General features: G+C 56.8%; 2 protein-coding genes across 2 annotated transcripts; both read right to left on the minus strand.

Annotated features, from left to right (window-relative positions):
* Positions 1–249: 249 nt before the first annotated feature.
* CHRNB1 (cholinergic receptor nicotinic beta 1 subunit) lies at positions 250–9,945 on the minus strand. The gene is made up of 11 exons (XM_047090131.1): positions 9,885–9,945; positions 9,660–9,799; positions 9,022–9,066; positions 8,234–8,343; positions 8,020–8,128; positions 7,310–7,457; positions 6,767–6,976; positions 3,835–4,058; positions 3,154–3,335; positions 2,684–2,831; positions 250–2,393 (listed from the first exon to the last, which is right to left on the minus strand). Exons 1-11 carry the CDS (start codon positions 9,943–9,945, stop codon positions 2,253–2,255), a joined length of 1,518 nt encoding a protein of 505 aa, XP_046946087.1. The 3' UTR covers positions 250–2,252.
* A 1,910-nt stretch (positions 9,946–11,855) lies between these two features.
* FGF11 (fibroblast growth factor 11) lies at positions 11,856–15,483 on the minus strand. The gene is made up of 5 exons (XM_047090031.1): positions 15,291–15,483; positions 13,522–13,632; positions 13,213–13,316; positions 12,236–12,434; positions 11,856–11,943 (listed from the first exon to the last, which is right to left on the minus strand). The coding sequence occupies exons 1-5, from the start codon at positions 15,481–15,483 to the stop codon at positions 11,873–11,875; spliced, it is 678 nt and encodes a 225-aa protein (XP_046945987.1). The 3' UTR covers positions 11,856–11,872.
* Between the last annotated feature and the right edge of the window lie 1,551 nt (positions 15,484–17,034).

Here is a 17,034-nt window from a genome sequence, read left to right on the forward strand (position 1 = left end):
AAAAAATACATATATATATCTACACACAAATTTTATATATATATCTACACACACATATATATATACACCTACACACACACACACACACACACACACACACACACACACACATACACACAGCGGAACCACAAGAGAGACAGAAAGGCCTTGGAGGCAGGGAGCAGATGCTACAATTGCTTCCCCTAGATCCTTAACCTGCACTCCTCTGAGGCAAAAAGGCACAGGAAATGGAAGGAGTTGAGGGTGGACCGGGCAATTCGAATTTCAGAACAGGTCAAAATTCCAAAACTGTGGACATTTTGGGAGAACTGAGATTGTAGACATTTTTTTTTTTTTTTTTAATGACGATTTAGGAAAATAGTTTCCAGAATGTGGTCGTTCTGGGCAATCAATGAGATTGTGGCAAAATCGGAGATTAAAAATATGTATCTGAGCTGGGGAACCTGAATATTGTGAATTTCAGAGGTTGGAAATTTGGGATTTTGCAATCTCGTCTTTTGAAAGTCATTCGGGTCTTGTCAGTTTGTGCCCTCTTTCCCCATGCTCCCTGGGAAGAGGGGTGACGGAGGAATGGGAAGGCCACTGGTTCTGTGCCACAGCACGCAAGGTTTAGAATTCTACAGACTATAGCTCTATATGTAGTGAGGACCCAGATTTAGAGAAACTGACCAATATTTATCTCCGCATCTGTGTGTGTGTCCAACTCTCTAGGCCAATAAACCAACAAGACAAACAAACTGTCCTCCTCAGTAGTACGCCAAGCGCACTTGTTTTCGTGGCTGGTGGGTCGGCCGGACAGGGACACGCTTGCCCGGTCCCACAGGGATCCTGGGAGCTGCAGCTGTATTATCCCTCTTGGGGCCACAGCTTCCAGCAACCGGGGAGGCGTGAGGGCCTGGTGACCCCACGTGCTTCACCATAATGGCCGCAGCCACCAGGCTCAAGCTGACTTTGGTCTGACCTCCAGGCAGAAACATGAACTCAGTCCAGTTCACACAGCCCGCTGGGCGCAAGATGCTAGTGGCCCATGCGCCTTAAACCAGGTGCAACCCTGTCTCCAAATTGAAAGGAAACCGACGCACAAAACAAGTGACAGTCATGGGATACCGCCAGCTTTCTTTTTCCACTCCTAGCCCCCCACTACCTTCAACTCCTCATCCCCCCCCTCCCCTTTACTTTGTCTAATGGGACAGGCAAGTAAAATGAGGGAAGTCGTGGGTCAGGTGGGTGGGGGCTTTGAAGAATTCTGGTACAAATAACCTTGACCAGACCAGGCAGCCACTAACCCTCAGGTTGCTGCCAACAGGGGAGTCAGGCCTGGTGTTACCATACTTTTAATTTCCCTCCCCCAAGGGAAGCCGGAAATCCAAATTTCTCTGTGCACTATCCAAACTTTTAAAGTAGCGAACTCACACTGAAACCTGTGAGGTCAACAACACAGGTCAAACAAAACACACCAGTTGGCAACCTCTGATGTCTGCTGTATCGTGCGTTTGCTCCCATCTTGTCACACGACCCTCAGACTAAGGGAGTAGGTCCTGTCATTCGCCTCATTTTACAGATGTGGAAACGTAGGCCCAGAGCAGTTCAATAGCTTAGCTTATCCAAAGTTTGAGCACCAAAGCTGAAACCTGAAGGAAGGATTTTAAAGGGCTCTTCCCCCCACCTTATTACAAATGCATCCTTTTAGACATAACCTTTTTTTTTTATCCTAAAGATAATACTTATTACAAAAAAATAAATTACAGAAAGGTGAAAACAAAGATCACTAGTCTCAACATGCAAACATAAGCACTATTATTTGGTGCATTTCCTTCCAGGAAAAAACAACAACACTAACAAACAAACAAACAAAAAACCCTATTCACTCAACAGACGTTAAGCACCTACAATCCTATAGGTCAGGACCTGTGCTAGGAGCTGGGGCTATTACAGTGAACAAGGCACAGTTCCTGCCCTCAAAAGGCTTACAGTCTAGTTCTTGTTCTTTGTTCCATTATACTGGGAAGCTAGTGTTGCTATCCAAAGGAACTTCTACAAGAAACCAAAGACTAAATAAACTGATAGTGCATGTCTAGCGGGGTCCAAGGCTTCAGTCGGCCCCGTCCCACTTCGGCTCGCTCCCCATAAAGGCAATGACCTGGGAGGGCCGGATTCCTAGTGGAGTCGAGAGGCAGAAAGGGATAGGACTCGAGAGTACCGCCGGACTCTCAATGCAGCCCGCAGAGGACCTGGGTCTTGGCCCTCTGTCCTCAAGGAAAGGGGTCGGCAGGGGGCAAGTGGTACGAGGCATCCAGGAAGATGACGAGGGTCCCAACGCTCGTGAAGATGATGAAGGTCCAGAGGAAAAGGCGATCCACTACCATGGCCACAAATTGCCAGTCTTCCTTCAGCTGGGGGTAGGCAGAGTAAACTGTTCCTGAGCTGCAGACCCCCAGGGAAGGTCTGCCCGCTACCCTTACCCTGTCCTACGAGCTCTGAGACAGGGGCGGGCGGTGGGACAGAGGAAAGCGAAACTGCGGGCGATGGATGGAGTGAAGAGCCAGTCGGAAAACAGGGGGCGGAACCAAAGGAGGCAAGCTTCCAATCAGAAACCAAACCGAGTGCTAGGGGCGGAGCCTGGATTGGCGGGTGGAGCCAAGGCCACCCAGGCCCTGCCCTGCTCCACCCTCATTGGACTTACCGCGTCGTGGTCCTCCTGTTCCTGCAGCTGTCGAGCGATGTAGCTGATCGAGGAAACGACCTCCCGCAGCTCGGGAGGCAGGCCCACAGCCCGGTTTGGGCCATCGATAAATCGCCGCAGGTCCGGGGCAGACAGTTCAGGCTGGAACCTGGAAGAGGCGGGACAGTTTGGCCACGCTCTAGGCTCCATCCCAATTCCCTCCTCCAACATTCTTGTCAGTTTTCGAAACGTGAGAGGGCCCTCTAGGCTCTCCCCGTCAGCGACGACCTCTCCAGTCTTCCGCAATTCCTCCCATCCCTCTACGCTTTAGTTTCCGCCTTTCCGCAAAGTAGGCGGCAGAAGGGGTACTACACTTCCCATGATGCTCAAGGGCATCTTCCGGGACCTTAAGCCGCCTGCCTCTGCACAGCCTTCTGGGAACGGTAGTTCACGCTCTCCCTTCCTTGTAGGCGACGGAGAGTAGGTACTACCTGTTGGGTTTGGGGAAGAGAAAATCGTTCGGTGGCTTCCGGATGAAATATTCATCTGTTCCTCGACCCCAGCCACTTGCTGGAGAGTCCCTGAGGGCTACAGGAGGTGGCTCCGGCATCAGGTCTCTCTCAGGTTTGGGCCTCTTCAGACCCAGGTATGGAGGGAGTTTGTGGATGAAGATCTGCTGAGTAGAAAGGCATATTGGTCGTGGGGGGTTGGGGGGGGGTGCGCTCTCATGCTTTCAGACGGGAAGGGAAGTAGCTCACCGTCCCCAACCACCTGCCCATCCCTGCGCATGCGTGCGCGCGTCCCCCAGCTGCACAGCGAGGAAGTGCAACCACACGGCCTTAACTTAAGTGGGTTGGAGGCATCCTGCCCCGAAAACAAAGTTCCGAGGGCTTCCACCCTGATAGGACCTGACCCCGAGGATGTTTCCCTGCGACCCAGGGATGGGCAGTATTGATGAAGCCAATATGGGATCTAGGACATGATAATGTCAGGAGGGTAAAGTTGACTGTGCAACCTTTCAACCCCCAACTGGCCTTGGCGCTTGAACACTCTACCAGGGGTCGTAGTTATCGCTCAGGTCTGTGAAGTTGGTAGGAGAGAGGAGTGGCACCTGCACAAAAAGACGAATGCTAGGACTGAGAGTTAACACTGATTGGAGAAGGACATCTTACCTGACGGACCCAAATGGGCATTTGGTGGGTGTGGGGTGAGCGATGGTGCAGGTTGAGGACTACGACGCTAAGGATGACTGAGAAAGTGACGAGCACCATGGTGAACATGAGGTACTTGATAATGATGGGGACAGACAGGGAGGTCTCAGGAACTTTGTCTGCCAGCAGCAGCAGGAACACAGTCAGGGTCAGCAGGGCAAAGATCGAGAGCCCCATCTTCTCTCCTTGCGGGGCAGAGAGGAAGGTGGAAGGATTAGGCTTTGCCAGAAGGCGATTTCCATGGCATAATCAGTGACCATGTCTCCAGCCCACTCAAGGACAGGCTTTTGGAAGGGCCAACTGCAGGCAGATGAGTCCTACAACGATAACCTCCAGCTCGGACTTACTCTCCTAAACTCCAGATTTATAGCCACCTGCCGATTTAACTTCTCCACCTGGATGTCCAAGAGACATCTCAAAATTAACCTGTCCGAAACCTAATCCCTTGACCACCAACCCCTCCCACAGCCTTTCCCACTTCAGAAGTGACAAATCCATCTTTTCTGTGGCTCTCAGTCCTGCTCAACTCTCCTCCCTCTCTCTTAACCCCTACCCAATCCATAGCAAACCCTACTGGTTTTCCTTTCAAAATATATCCATACAAAGTACCATTACCTCAGGTCTGAGTTATTATAAAGGCCTCCTCGGGGCGCCTGGGTGGCTCAGTTGGTTAAGCGTGCGACTTCTGCTCAGGTCATGATCTTACGGTTCGTGAGTTCGAGCCCCACCTGGGGCTCTCTGCTGTCAGCCCAGGGCCCGCTTCAGATCCTCTGTACCCGGCCCCCCCCCCCCCCAGATCTCTGCTCCTCCCCCACTCACACGCACTGTTTCTCTCTCCTCAAAAATAAATAAACATTAAAAAATAAAGAAATTTAAAAACAATAGAAGGCTTCCTCTTTGCTTCATTGTCTTTACCCCTGCTGACTCTCTCAACAGAGCAGCCAGGCTGATCCTGTTAAAATGGAAATCAGATACATCCCTTTCCTTCTCAGAACCTTCCAGTGGCTTCTCATCTTCTTCGGCATAAAAGCCAAAGTGTTTAGTATGGTTGACAAGGCCTTCTGCTAACTCTCTGACCTTATCTCCTACTGTTTTCTTTCTCGCTTACTTCATTCGGTCATTCTGGCTACTTCTCGAACACGCAAGGCTCACTCCCACTCCAGAGTCCGCACTCACTGCTAACTGCACCTGATACGTTCTTCCCCCCAGATATCTGCCAGGGAACATTCTCTCAACCCCTTCACTCTTTGTTCAAATACTGATCCAATATTTCCTTTTTAGTGAGGCACTGGCTGACCATTCTATTCCTTAAGATTTTATTTATTTTTATTTTTTAGACAGAGAGATAGAGATAGCATGAGCAGGGAAGAGACAGAGACAGAGAGAGAGAGAGGGAGAGAGAGGGGGAGAGGGAGAGGGGGGAGGGGGAGGGGGAGAGGGAGAGGGAGGGAGAAAATCGTAAGCAGGCTCCATGCTCAGCACCAAGAGCCTGCCATGGGGCTTGATCCCATGACCCTGGGATCATGACCTGAGCTGAAATCAAGAGGTGGTCCCTCATCTGACTGAGCCACCAAGGCGCCCCTTAAGATTCTAAGTAATCTCTACACCCCCCCCCCATGGGGTTTGAACTCACAACCCTGAGATCAAGAGTCACGTGCTATACCGACCGAGCCAGCCAGGCACCCCTGACCATTCTAGTTTAAATTACAACCCCTGCCCCCATTCTCATCCTCCCTAACCGCTTTTCCTACTTTATTTTCCTCTTTAGGACTTGTCCTCTCCCAGTATACACCCTAATAGATTTATTTATTTTGGTTGTTGGCTGTTTCCCCGACTAGACCATAAACTCCAGGAGGGCAGAGATTTTTGTCTCTTTTATTCACTGAGGTAGCCCCAGTGCCTCGCACATTATAGATGCTCAACAAATATCATTGCACGAATGAACAGACCAACCCTTGTAGCTTTTTTAAGGAACTAAATAGCAATTTGAAGGATCTAAAAATGAAACAAAGTATATAAGGATGTGCCAGGTGGCTGATTATTCTCGGGGCATACAACAGGCACCTCAAACTTCAAGGAAGGTATGGAAATAAATAACTTTTATGGTCTGTTCTACTTTAGTCCTATAATATTGGGTTCCAAGATTTGCCCTGCTCAGGGAGGAAGTAGAAGTTACATTTGGAAGTGTGTTCTAGAGCTGGATCACTCTCCTTTCTAGACGGAGAACTCAATGCCAGAGAGAAGGAAAGAGTGCTTTAAATACCAGAGTTGAGGATTTCTGTCTGTGAATCAGGCTGGCACCAACTCTCTCTGACTGCCTAATGTCAGGCAAATGCCTTAAACTCTCTCAGCCTCTTTGTCTTCCTCTGTAAAATGGGAAGACAGTTCAGTACTTATCTCCCGGAGTTGTAAAGATTAGAATTGAATTAATATATGCAACATGTTCATTATACTACTTCTAGCAAGGCTCAAAAATAGTAAAAATAATACTAATGCTTACACAGAACTTACTTGGTGCCGGGCACGGTTCTATTAACTCAATTCATCCTCAGAATAATCCTATCAGGTCGAGACAACAATTGTCCCCATTTCCAGATCAGGAAATTGAGACACAGAGAGAGGAAAGAATTTGCCCAAGGTTACTCTGCGGCCTCCTAGAAAAATGTCACTATTGTTTCGAGGGGGATAGGAGGCCAAGGGACTAGTAGGTGTCTGGAAAAGAGGGGAGTGAGCTGGGGAGGATACCAGGAATGGGAGAAGGATAAAGGAGAATTGTCTAATCCCAGGAGCTTGTTGGTCCCAAGAAGGAGATCCTAGGATTCTGAAAGGGAAGAGGCAGAAGTTACTGGATGGAGAGAAGTGGGGAGGTTGGCAGGGCCCTTCCCTCCCTTACCTGCATCTGGAGGCAGGTAGAAGACGAAGATGGCCAGGAGAGTGATGAGGATGCACGGGGCAATGACATTGACCAGGTAGAAGAGAGGCTTCCGACGAATGATGAGGTAGAAGGTGACTTCTTCCCGCTGTCCTTCCCCGCCTCCCCTCAGATCCGCCGGAGGCTGGATTAGCCGAGAAGGCTTGTGGATAATTTCCCATTGGCCATTCTCTGGGAGGAAGGAGAGGGGAAGAGAGAAGAACGGGACACAGATGTAGGACCTGACCTTACCGGTGCCAGATACGGCTTCATCTGCCACATCCTAACCCTCAGGTGGCTGATGTGATAAGGGGCTAGCTGTGGACACCGGGTTGGGCAGCCCATCTCTGATAAACGTGAACAAGTCTCAGTTTTCCATATCTGCGAAACTTGTCTTGCTGACCCCACAGGCTGTCTCGGGCATTGCTGATGGGGGGTGGGGGGGTGGAGAGGGGGCGGTATTTATCAGCCTGTTAGAAACCGGAAAGCATAAAGCCCATGGACGTGGGAGCCATGCCCGCTCACCAATGAAGGTCCCTTCATGAATGTACACTTCCTGCCGTTTCTGCTCGTCAGGACCCAACGCGGTCTGCAGGCTGACCTCTGAGCTGTCATAGCTGTAAGAACTGAACACCATGGTGCAGTTCTGCCAGTCGAAGGGGAAGTAGGTGACCTGGATGAAGGGGGGGGGAGTGATGTGGGGTGGGGGGTGTCACCAGGGCTGCCAGAGAACTGTTGCGGGGGGGGGGGGTGCTGGGGGAGTTGGAAGGTCACAGACGAATTGGAAGGTTATTAGGGGAGGCCTTGGCCAACGGAAGCGGGATCACTGAGAAAGACTGGAAGTCAGGGACAGTGACGGGAGGAGAAGAAACAACGGGAAATCGGGCCACCTGGGTGGCTCAGTCGGTTAGGTGTCTGACTTCAGCTCAGGTCACGATCACGTGGTTTGTGGGTTCCAGCCCTGCGGCAGGCTCTGTGCTGACAGCTCAGAGCCTGGAGCCTGCTTAGATTCAGTGTCCCCCTCTCTCTCTGCCCCTCCCCCGCTCACGCTCTGTCTCGCTCTGGCTCTCTCTCAAGAATAAATAAACATTAAAAAAAACACACACAACAACGGAAAATCAGGAGGGCGGGAGAGATGTGAGGTTGAGGGCATATGGGAGGAGGGAGGGGCGTCAGCCTCTGGGGAGAAGCAAGGTTTCTGTGAGCCCTGAGCTTCCCAGGGGGAGCCCGGCCACCTCGATGCTGCAGCTGCTGCGGTAGAGGCCTGGAGGCTGCCAGCGCACGGAGCCGTCGGAGGACACAACCACGTTCAAGTCCAGAGCAACGCCAAAATTTCCGTCGTTGCTGCGGGTGAAGGGCCTTCTCAGCTGCCAGGATCAGGACCCCACCCTCCGGAGACCCCGCCCTCCGGAGACCCCGCCCACCTCCCGGTCTTTGGGAAGACCCTACTTGTTTAGGAGCACCACGTCCGGTAGCCACACGGATGCAGCCGCGATGCGCAGTGAATCGATGCCCTCGTGCTCTGCGGGGTCCCAGCTCAGCCTGTAGTCAGTCCACCCCTGTGGAAGCAGAGACCGAGGGGCTGTCCGGGGCTGGAGGCTGGGAGGGGACTGGGGATGGCCGAAGGAAGCCCGGGAAGGGAGTGCCAGGGAGGGAAGCCGGCAGGCAGGGACTAGGGTTCTGGAAGTCGGGGTTCTGATCCCGGCTGCACCTTTACTGGCTGGGACCCCGTCGGCTAATTTCCCCTTCCCCCACTGAGCAGGTGGCACTAACTAGCCACTAAAACAGTGTTTTTCAAACTACGGCTGGCGACACTTCAGCGGGTCTGGAATCAAATAAGCGGCCCCTGGGGGGCTTAGTTAAACGTCAATCTTTGGCTCAGGTCATGATCTCACAGTTCGTGAGTTCCAGCCCCGCGTCAGGCTCTGGGCTGACCGCTCAGAGCCCGGAGACTGCTTCCGCCTCTGTGTTTCTCTCTGTCTCTCTGCCCCTCCCCTGCTTGTGCACACACACTCTCAAAAATAAATAAAAAACTTGGTGTACCCAAAGTGTGAAAAAAAATTAGAATATGGAATGCAACTCTCATAGTAAATATACGTATTGTTTCCTGAAGCTTCCCTTTGGGTCATGTGCTCCGAGGTCGTGATTCTTAGAAATAATACTCTTACTGAGCGGGACGTTGGAGGAAATTGTAAAGGCAGCGGGACGCCCTTTCCCACCCCACGTGGTCTCCGTACCAGGTCTAAGTACACCTTTGTGCTCATCTCTTCATCCTTCTCGTTCTAGAAGGGAAAAATTTCAAGGGTAGAGGTGACGTGAATAGAGAGCAATGAAGGGGCTCGGAGGGTCAAGCTCCCTCTGGAAACCCCTCTTTTTCCGGAGTCCCACTCTCTCGGGTCCAAGCCCTGCCTCCAAGATGCTGCCCTGGTTTGAGCCCCGCCTCTATCTCAGAAACTTCCGGCCGTCTACCCGGCCAGCCAATTCATCTACCAGTCCGCCCACCCCCGGCCCCGCCCACAGCCTGCAGTTCACCCAACCCTGCATCTCCGGCCGCTGTGGTCTCTTGACCCGGTCCCGCACCAAGCTCCGCCCCAGCCTGCGACCCCGCCTCAAGACCCGCCCCCCCAGCACGCCGTGGAGTCCCGGCTTCACTTCAGGATCCGCCCGCAGTCCGGCTCGCCGCCCTAGCCCGCCCCACCCCTGGCCCGTCCAGCGGCCACGCCCACAGCTTGTCCATTGGCCCGATTTCGACCCAATCTCGGCTCACGGCCTATCTCCCGGCCCGGCCACGCCCCCCAGACGGCCACTCCACGCCCCAGGCCACGCCCCCAGCCGTTCTGCAAGTCGGACCTCAAACCCCGGCGTGCGCCCTCACCAGGCTGATGAGCTGCGCCAGGCTGAGGCCAATGCTGACCCCGACACGGTCTCCCACCTCCCGCGCCGGCCGCACCGAGCTATCGTAGCCCGAGAAAAGCTTCTCGAGGAGCCGGCCCTCCGCCTCCGAGCCATGGGCGCCTGGAAGAGGAGGGCACTGAGTGAAGCCACCGTGCCCTGCCATGACCCCTGGTCCTGTCACTGCTCCTCTGAGGCCCGCACTTACCCGGGGCGAGCGGTGCCCCCAGCGCCCCCAGCAGCAGCAGCAGCAGCGCCCCTGAGGTCATAGCCCGGCCGCGTAGCTCAGTGACTTCGCTCCGTTCGCCAGCGCAGGGGAAGTGACGAGGCGCCCAGGAATGTGCACCTGTTGTTGGGGGGCAGCCGCCAGCCCACCCGCCCCGCCCCTGGGACTTGGTCCCGCCCCAAGCAACTGCCAATGCCCGCCACCCACAGATGACAGACAACGTGTAAATCGTTGTACAAATCGTCTTTAATTGAGAAAGCATGGAGTGGAGACCCTGTCCCCTGGGAGCAGAGCCAGGAGACGGGTGGAGCCTGAGCGGGGTCTGTGTGGGTGAGGGGAATATGCGCCCCTCTTGCAACAAGCCAGAAATAGAGCCTGAGGAAAAGTGACCAGCCTCTGAGCCCCAGCCCCTCCCTTTAGGGCCCTCTCCTCTACCCTGCCCAGGTCTGAGGCTACTCAGAGTGTCCCTCCTAGTCACTGGTGGCTTCCTGGTCTTTTCCAGGCCTGCCCCAAGCTCTCCACGCTTTTTTGGGAAAATCTAGTCAGGCCCTTTTTGGGTACCTAAAACTTAGCTGAGGTTATAAGCTGTAAGTGAAGCAAGTTCTAGTCAGTTAGAAGCTCTGGGGGTATATGAGGTCTAGAGCCCCGAGAGGCCCTCGCCCTCCTTGGCCTGATTTGTAGGGGAGTGGGGTGGAACTTATTGCTGAACTGGGGTCTCTGCACTGGGGGATCAAGGTTGTGTCCCTCCTCTTATCCTTTTTATTCTAGACTCATTACCCTAAAGACCTCAGCTTTAAAGGGGACCTGGGAGGAATTCCTGCTGAGGTAGCTAAGTGTTCATGTCCCCCCCCCCCCCCAACCCAAGCACAGCCGAAACATGCCATGGTTGTGGCCCCCTGCCCATCCCAACCTCCCTACTGTGAGCCAAGGATTCCTGCCCAAACTCCTCTGCCCTTCCTCAGACTCTGTTTCCCCGGCGGGACCCCAGCTGAGTTGCAGGAGCTAGAAACTGCATGTATAAATAAGGTTAGCATTCTATAGGAAGAATCAGATTTTTAGAAAACCTAGGAAAAACAAGAAGTGTTTCTTGATTCACCAAGAAACGCATTACTAGAGAAGGTAGGAGGATGGGTCTAGAGCTTCCTCTATATGAGCATTAATATGGCTATCCAGGCCTCGTTTCCATCCTGGAGGAAAGGGCTGAGTCCTGGTCTACGTCCTAGAGCCGAGATTCAGGAGGAAGTATGGCTCCATACGTGTCTAGAACACCACGCTCTAGCAGTGGGTGTCTTTGGGATAAGAAAGTTAAAACTGTGGTGTTCTGGGACCGGTCCTAGTTCAGGCCAAGGCCAGCAGCCGGACAGGGCTCATACCCAGCCCCTCTCTACCTGGAAACCAGGGGGTCCATCTGGGTCAAGGACAGAAGCCTGATGGATCCAGCCCAGAGCCTGAGTGCAAAGAGGGCCCTGGCTAAGGTGCCTGGTGTTCCAGAACCTGTCCAGAACAAGGCAGAAGGTGGAGGAGGGAAAAAAGGAAACTGATCCTGAGCTCCAGTAGACCTATAAATCTATGGTTCAGTGGCAATGAAAAGGGCATAGGGCTCCAGGAACTGGCTGAGCCCCGGGGTGGGGAATATTTATGTCCTGGTTCTGTCATTTTGGGAACCCGGGCGCCTTCTTGGGAAAAGGCTTTGCGGGGCTGTGAGTGTGGAAGGAAAGAAGGGATCAGCCAGGACCACTGTCAGCCTCCCCCCCTCTCTGAACTCCCAGGCCCGAGGAGCAGGGAAGCCTGGGGAGTCACGACCAGCCCCTTGGCTCCCTCAGGATCGAGCACCGGGTGGGACCTGGCTGCTCGGGGCGTGAGTGTGGCGGCATGGGTGGGGGCGGGGCTGGGAGCAGGGCTGGGAGACAGGCTGTGGCTGTGGCTGGCTCCGTGCAAGTGCCAGGAGCCTCCAGTCCACGGACTACATTTCAGGGGGCAGGGGGACTGGAAGGGGAGGTCTCAGGGACACTGTGGAGAGAAGGCTCCCGGTACATGGCCACTGTGAAGGGGAGAGAGAGGAGCAGGAAGGAGAATTAGGCACGGAGAGACGTGGGAAGAGTCCGCTTTGAAAGCGCTCCCATCCCCTACACCCATCCTCTGGGAATCCCAACCCACAGGAGAAGGGCTCCCCAAAGTCCCGGGGACCAGGGGCCGGAGCCTTCCTGGTTTGACCCCTCATAACAGGTGTCCTCTTTAACACCCGTAGTACCTTAGCTGTGTGTCACTCAATGTTCACATCGACGCCAGCACCCTCCCCCCGACGTCCTTTCCTTGAGTCCATCCATACTCACCTTCCAGGAGCTTGGGCACAAAGTGGGCCGCTGCCTTGGTCTTCTTGACTCGATTTCCCTTCATGACTCGGCCCTCCTTGTCCAGGCCCAGGTACCAGGCCCGGCCAGAGCGGCGCTGGCGATAGAGAGCAGAGGCGTACAGGACGTAGTAATTCTCGAAGACGCATTCCTTAAAGCGACACTCAGCTGTGAAATGCGGCTGACAAGACAAAGAGCCAGAAAGGCACACAGAGACAGAGACGAAAAGACTGATCACGGGACAGAAGGGAGCCCCGAGAAGAAGCAGCCAGGGGGCGCCTGGGTGGCTCTGTCGGTTGAGCGTCCCGCTTCGGCTCAGGTCATGATCTCACAGCTCAAGATTTCGAGCCCTGCGTCGGGCTCTGTGCAGACAGCTCCGAGCCTGGAGCCTGCTTTGGATTCTGCGTCTCCCTCTCTTTCTCTCTCTCTGCCCCTCCCCTGCTCTCTCTCTCTAAAATAAGTAAACTTAAAAAAAAAAAAAAAAAAAAGAACCAGTCAGGATACAACCCCTGCGTTTTGGGCTGGAGGGCCAACTTCTTACTCCGTGTAGAAACTAGGAGAAAAGGGGAACGAGGGAGCATCTGGTCAGCACCCCCCCCCCAGGAGGTGGGGGTGGGGCCTGGAATAAGATACCTGCTCTCTACTCTCCTTCCAGCCTCTCTTGCCAGCCCCTCTCCGGGCTGAGTCTGGCGAAGTTCAGTAACCATGAAATCTGGAGGGAGTAGGATGTGCAGGAGTTCCAAAAGGCCGGAAGAGTTGGCCAAAGAGCCTGGTGGTTCTTGGGGGGCTACGCAGGCAGCAGGGATGGGAGGGACCCTAGCGGAGGTGCTCTGCGGTGGGCAATAACAGCACATCAGCAAGAGCTGGAGGGAGAGGGAGTCCTAGCGGTAGTTAAGGCTGTAGCTGGGGAGCCCTGGCAGGGGCGGCGATCCCCTGGCCACTCGGCCTCAGTGTCTCACCGAGCTGTAGAGCAGCCCCTCGGCGTTCATGGCCATGTAGTGACCCAGCTTGGCACTCTGGATGGTGACCACACGGAGCCCCACGGGGATCAGGTTGAAGTGGGCTGGGGGTGGAGAGAGGGGGCATCAGTGTCCCGAGCCTCAGACCCCCATCCTGGCTCCCCTGCTTCCCTTGGTGGTGGTGGTGGTGGGGGGGGGGTGTCAAAGAGCCAGACGGAGAATGACAGCGCTTGAAGCAGGCACAGGATGGCCACCTCCTAGCCCCGCTCTCCCCTCCCCTCCCACCCAGCAGCTGGCTTCCTCTCTCACTGAAAGAGCTGGTGTCCTCTGGGGTGCCCTGGATGGTCCCGTCAGGATTCGCCTGGAGGTAGAAACCCTGGCGGCAGAACAATTTGGTGACGATGCCTTTGAGCTGAGGCTCTGGAGAGAGAGACATTCATCTTTGAAAATGACATCTCTGTTCCCAGAAACATTCCTACACTTGGCGGGATCAGAGGAGAGAACCAGGGGAGACTGGAGGGGAGGACGCAGGTCCCAGGGCCCCAGCCCTCAGCCCCTCTAAGCACGCTCTCAGCCACCTCTCTTTGACTCGGGAGGAAGCTGGGGGGTGGGGCCCTTCTGCTTCCTCTAACCCCCAGCTTTCTGTTTAATTTATTGAAATTTATTTAAATGGCTTAATTCCTACCCTACAGCTCAACCACCAGTGGGGGAGGGGAGAAGAGTTGGAAAAGGAAGGGGAGATCCATCCAAAGGCAGAGGGCGGAGGGCGCCAGGCTGGACCGCCGAAGGGGCAGTGTGCTCGCGGCCGTGGGGGGCGGCCAGGTGACCACGGGGTAGGGGCGCCCCCTCGGGAGTGGGGGTGGGGCTGGGGCTGACGCTGACTCAGCACCTGCTGCTGCGGCTGCCGCTCGCTTGGCGCGGGCCTTGCCTTGGCCCAGTGCCGGCCTGTCTGACACTGACCCATCTGTCTGTCTGTCTGTCTGTCAGTCTGCTGGCTCGCGGGGGGGCCAGCCCTCCCCGAGGCTCAGCCTCTCCCTTTCAGCCAGGTAACCCGCCTGAGGTGGGGGACGTGCGGTACCAAAGCGAGGAAACCGGAGAAGGGGGCCCGGGAGCCGGCGAGGCAGGCTGAGTCACGTGGGGGCCGGGTCCCACTCAGAGGGTGGGCTGCGGACCGTACCAAGCGGAGGGCCGGCGGCGGGGGGAGGAGGGCACGAGGGGGCTGCCCCTGGGGGAGCTGGGAGCCGGCGGGAGCGGGGCCAGAGGGCCTCCTGCCAGCCGCGCCTGGACGGGGACCACGCGCTAACCCTCCCAACTCTCCTTCCCCCGTCGCTTGCGCTCGGCCGACTTCCCTGTACCCCCTTGTAGGTGGTACGACCCCCCAGTCTCCCAGCGGGTCTCCAGCCCGGTACTGGGTCGGAGCTGCTCGCGCCGGAGGGTCCCCCGATCGTGTGGGAGCCCCCTTCGGAGTCGCGGAGGGGGTGATGGGGGGGGTGGCCGGCTCCCCTCTCGAAGCGCAGGTCACAGAGGCGGGCGCACAGAGGGGCGGGCTGGCGAGGTAGCTGCAAGGACACCCGGGGGAGAGCTGGGGAGATTGGCGCCGCGCCAGGCAGGCTCGGCCAGCGGGAACCGAGCCAAGGCGTGGAGGGGCGGGAGGACCGGGGCGGGGGCGGGGCTGCCAGAGCTGCAGAAACCCTCGGGGTGACCCAGGCGTCCGGAACCCCCAGGCCCCTGCGCTCGGGATTGAAAGAATCGCGAGAGCCGGCACGTAGGCGGCGGACGGTGGGGGTGGGGACTCCTGTGTTGGGTGGGGGGGGGGGAGGAGTGGGGGGCCGAGCCGGAGCCGCGAGGCTTCGGAGCGCCAGACCCAGCCCCTCAAGCCTTCCCCTTGCCCTCGACAGCAAGGAGACTCGGGGGTATGGGCAAAAGAGAAGGGAAACTGAGGCACGATCTGGCAGGAGCTGTGTCGTCCTGGCCCACCCCACCTCTCACTTTCGGGGAGCCCCCCTCAGTCGGGCCCCATCCTTCGGCGTCCCTGGCCTCAACCTCCCAGACCCGGAGACCCCGCTCCAGCCACTCACCAGGGCCGCGGTCCGGCCGCGCGGGCCGCCCCCCGCACAGTCGCACCTTGGACAGAAGGATGACGAGCTGCTTCTGGCAAAGGGACTTGGTGCCGCGGGGACACACGCGCCGCTGCGCCGACACCGGCCGGCTGCCCCCGGGCTCGCGGACCTCCCGCTTCTGCCGGATCAGGCTACTGGCCAGCGCCGCCATGGCGCCCCGGGAGGAGACACCCCCAAACCGGCAGGCGCCCCCAGCGCGCTCACCGGGGCATGCTCTTGACGCTGGGGTCCCAACTCACCGCCCCACCCACTGGAGCTGAGGGGAAGCCCCAGGGCCCCTGCCCCCCGCCGCCCCTCGGCCGCCAGCTCCCACCCTTGGGCCCCGTGCTAGCCCCACTGGACCCAGCAGCCTATGTATCTCTGTTGACCCCACCCTCGACTTTTGCCCCCTACTGAAAACTACCCCCTTTCCCTGTTCTCCGGTGTCCCTGTCCCCTCTTCCCTTATCCCAAAGTCAAGACCCTCAAAATTTCCAAGATGTGGTTGCAATACCCCCAAGCACCTTTCCACCCTATTTTGGGGACCCGCACTCCTGCCAAACCCACCCTTGTAATCTAAAGGGTGTGGGTCCTTAGCTTTGACTCATCCCTACTGGGGCACTGCCAATGTCAGGGAGGAACCCAACCTTGGTGTCTTTGCCACCTTCTAAGTGGGTCCCCCACTTTTTTTCCCCTGAAGTCCCCCAAAACTATGTCTGGGAAAGCCCAGGCTGTCCCCCGCTCAGCGATTAGGGGTTCCCCGACCCTGTCTCTGGGCAATACCTTTTTTTCACATGGTTCCCAGCTGCTGAACCCCCTTCCTCACCTTGTTACCCCCCACTCCTTTTGAAGTCACCTCCAAATCCACCCTTCCTAGTGGGTTCACCAGGTAGGTGGTTGTCTGGAGGGCCTCTGTCACCTCGCGACAAGGAGCATCCGTTGTTTCCCGCCGCCCCCCCCCCGCCCCGGGTTGCCCCTTAATTTCCTCGGGGACAGCTGGTGCTTGTTTAGATCCCACGCCCTCCAATCCAACCAGCCCCCCGAGAGGCGTGCACCCACGTTATCACCAGTCCCCGAATGTGAACAGGCTCCCTACAAGTCAGGGCGCGTCAGAGCTTTCTGCGACAGGGCTTCCCCGGGACAGCCTATAGCACCCTCTTCCTTCCCCGACGCCCCTCAACCTGTCCTGTCTTGTTGATCCGGCGACGGGTGGCTCTGGCTCCGGTTCCTGGCTCCTCCCTCCCTGTCCCTCGCGAGCGGAGCCTCCCTCCACGCAGGGCTAGGCGCCCCGGACCCCCAGGAAGGAGGGAGGGTGTCTCCGCAGAGCGCCCTGGTCCGGCGAAGTCAGAGCCCCGGGCCTGGCGGCTGGACCCAGCAGAGCGGCGGCGGCGGCGGCGGCGGCGGCGGCGGCGGCAGCGGCAGTGGGGAGCTGAGGCAGCGGCGGCGACAGCGGCTCCCCCTCCTCCGAGAGCCGGCCCGGGGGCGGGGCAGGGGGCGGAGACGCCGGGGAGGAGGGGGGGGTGAAGCCGGGCGGGAGGAACCCCGGGGTTCCTCGGAGGCAGGGAGTGGGGACGGTCTCAGAGGCAGGCGGAGCCGAGGCAAGGCCGCACGTCTTGGGGTTCAGAGGAGGAGGGGCAAGGAGGCGACTCCACTGAGCGGATCCCTGGATGGGAGGAGAGGTTGGGCTTAAGATGGATGGAATGGCGGACGCTGGGAGAATGGAG

This window comes from Lynx rufus, unplaced genomic scaffold (genome assembly GCF_022079265.1).
Source record: "Lynx rufus isolate CCGP_SWC_20201006 ecotype Redwood Valley unplaced genomic scaffold, mLynRuf1.p SCAF_28, whole genome shotgun sequence".
In the NCBI taxonomy this organism is placed as follows: domain Eukaryota; kingdom Metazoa; phylum Chordata; class Mammalia; order Carnivora; family Felidae; genus Lynx; species Lynx rufus.

Excerpts from the sequence above, each read along its gene's own strand:
- FGF11 (XM_047090031.1), bottom strand. The coding sequence starts at position 15,483 with ATGGCGGCGCTGGCCAGTAGCCTGATCCGGCAGAAGCGGGAGGTCCGC. Across the intron at positions 13,633-15,290 it reads GCGGCCGGACCGCGGCCCTG|AGCCTCAGCTCAAAGGCATC; the intron begins GTGAGTGGCTGG and ends CTCTCTCTCCAG. Across the intron at positions 13,317-13,521 it reads AGAGGACACCAGCTCTTTCA|CCCACTTCAACCTGATCCCC; the intron begins GTGAGAGAGGAA and ends CTCCACCCCCAG.
- CHRNB1 (XM_047090131.1), bottom strand. The coding sequence starts at position 9,945 with ATGACCTCAGGGGCGCTGCTGCTGCTGCTGCTGGGGGCGCTGGGGGCA. Across the intron at positions 8,129-8,233 it reads GACGTGGTGCTCCTAAACAA|CAACGACGGAAATTTTGGCG; the intron begins GTAGGGTCTTCC and ends CTTCACCCGCAG. Across the intron at positions 6,977-7,309 it reads TCATGAAGGGACCTTCATTG|AGAATGGCCAATGGGAAATT; the intron begins GTGAGCGGGCAT and ends CCTTCCTCCCAG.